At 32.9% G+C, this 9,269-nt stretch overlaps 1 protein-coding gene across 1 annotated transcript; it reads left to right on the forward strand.

The window, feature by feature from the left end:
* Positions 1–5,486: 5,486 nt before the first annotated feature.
* On the forward strand, positions 5,487–5,999 carry LOC143633782 (protein FAR1-RELATED SEQUENCE 12-like). The gene is made up of 2 exons (XM_077102027.1): positions 5,487–5,762; positions 5,856–5,999. The coding sequence occupies exons 1-2, from the start codon at positions 5,487–5,489 to the stop codon at positions 5,997–5,999; spliced, it is 420 nt and encodes a 139-aa protein (XP_076958142.1).
* Positions 6,000–9,269: the final 3,270 nt, after the last annotated feature.

A 9,269-nucleotide genomic window follows, 5' to 3' on the forward strand; every position in this document is an offset into this window, starting at 1 on the left:
TTATAGGATAACTTGATAACGCTAGCCGCGGTTCGTTCTCATTTGAATTAGCTGTCAAATTACTATCGTTTACTATAATTAGGTTGTCGGGTAAAGCGTTTATGGGTCAAGGAAGGATTTGGAAAGATCAATTACACCGAAGATTGAGGAACAAGCAAAAGGGAGGGGGGGTATAGCTTGACGGTGGGTAACAGGGAAGAAGAAAAGAGGGGTTGGTAAATTGGCATAACTAGTCCCTGACTTATGGGTGTGGATTTAAAAGTGGTATTAAGTTAGTTAGGGGGGGGGGGGGTTATTATTGCATATATTTCATTGTTATTATCAATAAAAAAATATTCGAAATATATATACTTAAACGAAGGCGGAAATTTATTTAGTAACGAACGTTCGAATAATAAATGACGCAAAAGAAAATAAACGGGTCGGGTTTTGGATTTGAAAAATAACGAATGTTAAATCAACAACTTCAATGCTATCACCTCTCTTAAATTTCATTGTTTACAATTGATTTTTGTTGAAGTGGGAGAAAATATAAGGGAAAACATAATATAACAAGGTTATCATCTGAGGAGATAAAATTCATTGGTAAATTATCGTTTTTTAAAACTTTTTTTGAAAATCATATAACAAGACTAAATTCACTGGAAAGTATCATTTTTTTCCAACTTTTTTAAATTTTCTCGGAGGAGATTAAATTCACCTGAAATGCATTCGAGAAGATGAATTTCAAAAAAACGATTTCATCTTTTTTTGAAAACTCACGGGCCAGATAAATTTCATTAGAAAACCATGGTTTCTGTGGAGATGATTTTGGATTGAAAAGTATCGGGGAAGACAGATTTCAATGTAAATCTCACGTCACCTTTACACATGTCAACATGTGACTGGTTAACCAAATCTCACGTCACGAATCCATATGTGTCGCCGGAGATGATTTTCCATGGACTATTTTGAAAATTTTAGGACTATTTTGAGAATCTCTCTACACTTTTGGACTATTTTAAGAATTTTTCCATTAAAAAATAGCATACCGGTGTACATAAACTGTTATATCATAAGCCATGTGACATTTTGTGTCAAAAACTCCAATTTGATGTCATAAACTGTTCTTTTTATTTATAATATATCAATGACAACAAATTTAGAAGTTTATACGTGATGTCAAAATGTTAATTTTTGCAATTTTCCTTTTAAAAAAAGAGTGCCAACATAGGCACACATTCCAAGTGCATAATGTTAACAAGAGTTGTGCCACCACCACAGGTCACAAATTTCAATTATAATGTTTGTGTACATTATTTTAAACATAATTGGAATACTTTATACACAAATCTATTTTAGCTTTGTTTTTTTTGTTTTGAGTAGCAGGTTTTCATTGACATTATTGTTTTTATATATATATATTGTCAGGATCATGAGAGAATTTTTTTGAAATTGAGAAAATCATTTTAGACCACAAAAAACTTAAAAATAAAAAAAAGTCATAAAACAAAAAAAAACACAAAAAACAAAAAAGTAAAAAAACCAAAATTCTTATTTTATCATCCCGGTTTCATAAAAATAACTCGGTTTAGCTAACTTATATACACATATGTATAATATATATATATATATATATATATATATATATATATATATATGTACATTTACATGTTTTTTTACACGTGTATAATTTAAGATAAATGATACTATACATATGTGTATATTACGTTACTAAAGATTATATAAAATTATACATATGTGTATAATACGACGTTTTTTTTTGTTTTTTTTTTATTTTTTTATTATTTTTTATTTGTTTAATGAAACCTGAATGAAATATAAGAATTTTGGTTTTTTTACTTTTTTAAAATTTTTATTATTTTTTGTTTTATGATTTTTTATAAATATTTTTTTAAAGGTGTTTTAAGTGGTCCAAAATGGTTCTCAAAGTTCTCAATTTGCAAAGGGTTCTCTTTGGATCCTTACCCTATTCATATATATATATATATATATATGAAAAAGATCTTTTGAGAACTTGATAAGTTGTATGAACTTTAAGAACTCAATATGGACAACACAATCAATTAAACGAGTATTGAATATGTGGATGAGAATAAATCTGATTAAAAATTAGTTAGGAGAGAGAATAAATATTTTTAATGATTACACAAGTTTAAATGTTAGTTACACATGTGTAATAAGTCGATTTGGCGTTGCTTACACTTACATATTACATATGTGTAAAAAAATTCAAAAATAAAAAAAATTGTTACGTTGAGTTCTTTCGAGTTCTTAAAACTTAAAGTGGTTCTCAAAAGAAATCATTTATACACACACACACACACAGGTATTGGTTTATTTCAGAAGTATTCTTACAGCGAAAAGTGCGAGAAATAATATCAACCAATCATATTTTTTCTTTTATTATTTTGTTTTAATTATATACAAGGTATACTTGTATTCTACTCTAATAATATATTAGGTATAATATAATATTGTGGGACGGTTTAACAAGTCCAGATATGGTTCATTAGTCATGAAATACATCGGTCAAGAAATTCCTAGATTATTCACAATCCCACATAATTAGCTACAGGCCAATGTAATTCTATTGCGGATTGATTGTTAGCGATCATGTCAATAGCGATTACGAGATTCACCAATCACCAATTATGCCTAAAATTATTCTACCCTAAATCAAGTTAGATTGAAGTCTGTATGCGAGGTTTCTCACTGGAGGATCATCTTCCATCTACTCAATATCAGCAAGTTCAGGTTTCATTCAAGTTCTGATACATGTATTCAATTTTAATATGTTGATTATATTAATTATATTCAGTAAATTAAATTGGATATTTTTCAAGTACATAATGCCGACTTTCTGGTGTTTTGATTTTTTGTTTTTATTTATGAAATTGAATATTTTCATTAACTTTTAGATGATTAACTAAAAATACAATCATAAATGGCTCAGTATCATTATAAAACTGTTGATTTTCCTTAATTTATCAACCTCACCCCTAGATTGTTCACTTCATCTTCCACAAAATAAGTACCTATTATCCTAGTATAGTTTATTCATGTTATTTTGATGTTCAATTGATCTTCTTTTTCTCAAATTCGATATCTAAATAGGTGCAATGGAATATGAGTCAGCTACACGTAATGTTCAGTCAAGCAGCATACCAACTGATGATTATGACAGTAAGTTCCACATTTTGCTGAAATTATCAATTTCTTTCATAGTAAACACGCATCAGGCTTTGTTATATTATTTTTTGTCTACTGTGGCGATATTGTTGTTTTTGTTTTGGTAGTGTCATATCTTTATAAATATGTTGTTACTCATAATTTTATATACTTTCAAATACCAGTTATTTTATATAAATCCATAAAATGTCCTGATTATCCAAATATATTTATGTGGTAATAATACAAATATTTTGGTTAATCATGACATCATGAACTTTCAATGCTTTATAAGTATTCCTTTATGGTATGCTTTTTTTTTGAGATTTTTATTTGATTGCCCGATGCCAATTTGTTGGTATACTTATTTAGTGTTTACTCCCTTTTTAATAGTAACTAGCGATGTTCAAGATACAAACCGTTTTGCCAGAAAATAGCTATGTTCCTGATATACATACCATTTTTCCAGAAACTAACGAGACGCTAATCGGACAGTCGAGTGTTCCACATGATGTTAGCCATGAAGGTAAGAATTAACCAAGTTTCATTTAGTTGCATTTACTTTCGTTAACATTTTCTTATTATTATCCAATTAATAGTTTTGAGTTTGATTTTTTAATTGCTATTATATGCAGAAATTGAGCAACCTAACGTTTTATACTCATTTGATGGGATTACATGTTGGATTTCAAATGTTTCATCAAATGAAAAACCTTCAATTGGCTATTTAAAACCTCGGAAGATGATGTTGTTATGTACAAGGTGTACGAAGCCAAAGGTGGTTTTGATGTAAGGAAGTCAACCATAACATGGACAAAAGGTGTCATCTCTCATAGGTATATGGTTTGTAGCAAAGCCGATAGCCCATATTGCAAAGATGTGGATACCATGGGCACATCATCGTCCTCTACCAAGCGACGTAACACGAATATAAAGGTTACATGTTGTAATGCGTGTATCAAACTTAAAGTTCCACCAAGTGACCAAGGGTTCGAGATATATCATTTTGTAGAGGCCTACAATCATGGACTTGTTAGTGATTTTAATAGGGACCTTACAAGAGGAAGACGACAATTACAATTTTCAGACAATGAATTTATTCATGGTCTTCAAACTATGGGATTTGGTCCCACCATTGCACACCGCGTGCAGTCATCTTTGAAGGGTGGTCAACACTTGGTTACAGATTCAAAAATGATTTCAAGAACCATGTTCGGAATGTTTTGTCTGTTATTGGTGATGCGGATGCTCAAATGGTGGTAGATAAGTTTGGCCACAACATGCGTCCTTTGGAGATTTTTTTTCCAATACAAAGCTATTGACGGTGTACTTAGGTCACATTTATGGTCTGACGATATATCTAGATCAAACTACATTATGTTTGGTGAAGTAATAGCTTTCGACGCCAGGCACTCAACAAACAGGTAACGATCATGTTATTATGTTTTTAAAAAAACTTGTTTTCTTATTTTTTTTATAATACTTTATGTTTACTATAGCCATTCCATGATATTTGTTCCTTTCACGAGCGTCGATTTCCACAAGAAACGTGTTACATTTGGTGCTGGATTGATCCATAACGAGACAATTGATTCTTACTAGTGGTTATTAAGTACATTCCTGCAAGCTCACGGGAAACAACCAAGGTTGGTATTGACTGACCAGACCCGACTATGAAGCAAGCGGTGTTAACCGTTTGGACATAATCGACAGATAGACTGTGTATGTGGCACGTAACTAACAAAATTCCTCTTAAGGTACGCATACGATTTTCATTATAATACACACGCATAGTTGTGTTATTCTGTTCGTATGTATTGGCCATGTACGCCTTTTAATGTGCGCATTACAAGTGCATGTCGGCAACCAAAACCCTAAGGAAAACTAAATGTTATTATTACATTATAATGTATTGTTGTGTGTACCCACTACCGGTCGACTGAATCCTATAACTCAGTGTCAGACACCAACCAGTAACTTCTCATTTTTTTAAAAAAACTTTCTGTTGTTACATTTGTAGTTTAAGGGCGAGCTGAAGCTTAATGAAGAAATCAAGGGTCGTGTGAATAAATTGGTTTGGAACGTATTTATCAAACCAGAGACATTTGAATCTAGATGACACAATTTGATTGAAGAGTTCAACATAGGCGAAAACAAATGGTTACAAGACATGTTTGCAATCAGGCATCAATGGGTTCCTGCTTATTTTAGGGAGTTTCCCATGTGCTGTTTGATGAAAACTACATCCAGATGCGAGAGTTCAAATTCGCAGTTTAAAGGTATATTCAAGCCAGGGCAACAATCTTGTTCAATTCATGAACTGCTTCGAAAAGGCATTGAATGCTCAACGACATGTTCAACGAGATTTGCAATATGACACTACAACAAAGTCACCACCTTTAGAGACCCGATTGCCAATTGAACGCCATGCTTCGTATCTATACATAATAACAATTTTTAAAGAGGTCCAAAAAGAGTTTTTTAAAGGGCTTTATCGTTGTGCACGTGATCGACTCGAGTCGCAAGACGGAATAAACAATCACTTTATCAATCACAAAGATAAAAGGAACGGTTTCGTCGGCGAATTTAAGGTTCATCTTTTACCACGTAACAACATTAATTTATTATGTTTTGTATACACATTCATGTTATTAACTAATGCACTTTTCTAACTTATGCTGCAGGTGACTCACAATCCAACCGATAATACATTTACTTGTCCTTGTAGGAGTTTCACTCGCATTGGCTACCTGTGTAGAGACATATTTCGTATATTCCAAATTGAGCTAATTGATGAAAAACCTGAAAAATACATATCAACACGTTAGAGGAGTGACGTTTTACTGTCATCACTTTTCAAAATTGAATCCAGATATAGTGTTCCTCTTGATGAACTATCAAAACTAAAGCAACAGTTTTTATCTTTATCACATCAGTGCGCGGACCGTGCGTGAGGTAACACAGAAATTCTTCAATTTTTGGTCAAACAAATGCATCAGTTGAAGGATACAGTATGGGAAAAAAAATCCCCAAAGAACCGTCTTATAACAGCAACTCCGTGAAAATTCAAGATTTGATTGGATACAATATACCATAAACAATCACAATTACTGCCCCAACTGGAATAAGAAATAAGGTTTCTGGTTCTCGCAAGCTCAAGTCAGGTCCTGGGGGAGGAAGCCAAGAAGAAAATCAAGAAGACAAAGGGGTTATGCAAAAAATGGAATAAACACGTCCGCGGTCACGACTCCCATAACCATAACAAATTTATGATGGAAAAGGAACGACAGCAAAAAGAAAAGGTGCAAAGGCGAAAAGATAAGGAGCTATTCCGAAAAGAAAAGGCAGCTGTGAGGGATACACAAACAGTAGGATATGATGAAAGCAATGAGGCCGAGGATTCATATGAAAGCATCGAAACCGAAGAATCTAAAGAAAGTTATGATACCGATTCTAGTTATGATGTTTAAAAAATGTTTTGTTTGTTTTCTTTTTATTACACCCAATGACACCTAATATTTGTTTTTTTATTCCACGATGCTTTTCATTAACTTATCATTCATATAATCGTTTCCACAGTTTGTGCACCATCTAATTGACTAGGTAAGGATGTCAAAAACTACATTTACTTACTTATGTATTATGTATGTATGTGTGTACGTATGTATGTCATGTATGTATATACGTTTTGTATGTACGTACGAATGTATCTATGTGTGCACATATGGACGTACGGGTGTACGAACGCATGTATGTATGTACGTATGTATGTCCGTATATATGTACGTACACATGTATGTATGCAGGTATGTATGTGCGCACGTATGTATGTATGTATGTACATACGTACGTACGTACTTACGTATGTATGTATGTATGTTTGTTTGTATGTATGTATGTATGTATGTACGTATCTACGTGTGTATGTATGTAAGTACGTACGTATGCATGCATGCATGTATGTATGTATGTATGTATGCATGCATGTATGCATGTGTGTATGTATGTATGTAGGTATGCATGCATGTATGTATGCACGTGCTTAAGTATGTACGTATGTACGCATACATGAATGTATACATTTATGTATGTATTTATGTATGCATCCAATTTACGTATGTAGGCCACAATGTTTGCCTATAAACGGAATGTCGTTTCGTCTGTTGGTAGGTATGCATGTAATACACTATACTAGGACATACATTTGAAATTTGTTTAAGTACCTTCATACATGTCTAATAGAACCTATCACCGTACATTCATTAGTATACATGTATGTTTGTAGGTACACATTTCTCTATCGATGTCCACAGTTTACTCCACATGGGTGGGCAAGATAAAACTCCCGCGTGTAACGATGACCAATATCTTTGTGTTTATACTTTGACGTGTAAGCATGTTCGTGTTTACACTAAACCATGTTTTTTGTGTTTCAACTTTGATGCGTATGCATACATGTAATTGTATACAAGCGTATTTACATAAGCATATGTGACCAACTATTAGATTACTTTTCCACGATTTGTAGTGTTATACATACATGGATATTTTTTAACACACATTTTTCCAATCAGACATATTACTAACTTTTTGGCATATACCTAAACCAATCAGCATATACCTAAACCAATTCCATGAACGTTATCATACAATAAACCACCTCTTTTCATAATAGGGTACATCAATTCACATATCCATTACTAGTAACATTACATAATAACCAAGCACATACAAAAACAAACATCTGCCATAAAACAAAACTTTATTCCAATGACTTCACTCCATAACCAAACACAAGACCCTACACATCACATAAATATTGTCACACGTAACCAACTACGTAATTAGATCATAAAAAGCCAACAAACATTATATCACCATATCACAACGTTTCTACCATAACAAACTAAAGTTTAGATAATGCCAAAACATAAAGACATTCAATAAAACAAAAGACATAAAGGCCCAAAGCCATCATCCCTTCACCACTTTGCGTCGGATTTTATTTTTAAGGGTGTTTATGTCCGCAATCAGATTTTTGTTGTGTAAGTCCTTAAGCTAATTAACACCTTCTTTTGCTTTACCGACTCATCATTGAGGCCACATCCACAGTTGACCCCCTTGAATGTCTCCATATGCCTCATTGTAAACAAGCTAAACTCTTCATAACCTTTTGTGGAACATTTTAGCTTCAGCCACTTTGGTTCCACCGCCTACATTGCAATCGCGTTTGGATGATCAAGCAATCATAGATAACTAACAAAAAACTCCTTCTACATCCATCATACACCACAAATATTAGAATTTCAAATCTTAACATCCTAACTCAATCCAATACACTAGTGCAAAGACACTAATTTCAAAACTTTAACATCATAATTTCAGATAGTTTACATTAGAATGTGCTTACCAGTTTCACGAATGTACTCATGCAAATACCAAAATATTCCTCATCCATCTTCTCGGCTCTCGACCTACACTTCTTTTTTTGATTTATCAACATTATCTAACACATTAGTTGTCATATTCCTCACATCAAAGCACACCAAATAGTAGTGATCACCACGTAGAATCGACAATAAAACCATGCCATATGGTGTCAACTTCATGTTAGTCGCGTCATTCTTCACTGCCCGATTAATATTCTATTTCAACATGGCCACACCGGCGGTAAACGTGAAATATTTCAAAGGTATCCGACTTTCATTATGTATTTAAAAGATATGACAACAACCAAATACCAATAAATTAATAATTCTATGCAAACATCATGGAAAAATAGCTTCCGCCTACACTTCATGAAACTCACAACGCCCTAATACACATTGTTTTTACTACACACGACTACTAACATATAGAACATCCTAAACGAAAGTACACTCAACAATATTCTTCTTGTTGTGCTTATACAGGTTCTGCATCAATGACCTCGGGACTTAACATATGCAAAACTAACAGTCCCTACAGTCACTACCACATTAGTTTAAACATATACCGGTCTATTGACTACTTGTTTCATATTTTAATCCCTACACATGCTTACATGCAATCAAATACATATTCCCAAAATACTTACAAGATCAGTGGGCCCGAGATAC

This window comes from Bidens hawaiensis, unplaced genomic scaffold (genome assembly GCF_021521415.1).
Source record: "Bidens hawaiensis isolate Kalapana, Puna unplaced genomic scaffold, B.hawaiensis_p1.1 tig00006906_1, whole genome shotgun sequence".
In the NCBI taxonomy this organism is placed as follows: Eukaryota; Viridiplantae; Streptophyta; class Magnoliopsida; order Asterales; family Asteraceae; genus Bidens; species Bidens hawaiensis.

What these genes read in the sequence shown, in the direction of transcription:
- LOC143633782 (XM_077102027.1), top strand. Translation starts at nt 5,487, where the DNA reads ATGAACTGCTTCGAAAAGGCATTGAATGCTCAACGACATGTTCAACGA. An exon ending in GTTTCGTCGGCGAATTTAAG is followed by an intron (nt 5,763 to 5,855) that starts GTTCATCTTTTA and finishes CTTATGCTGCAG; the next exon opens with GTGACTCACAATCCAACCGA.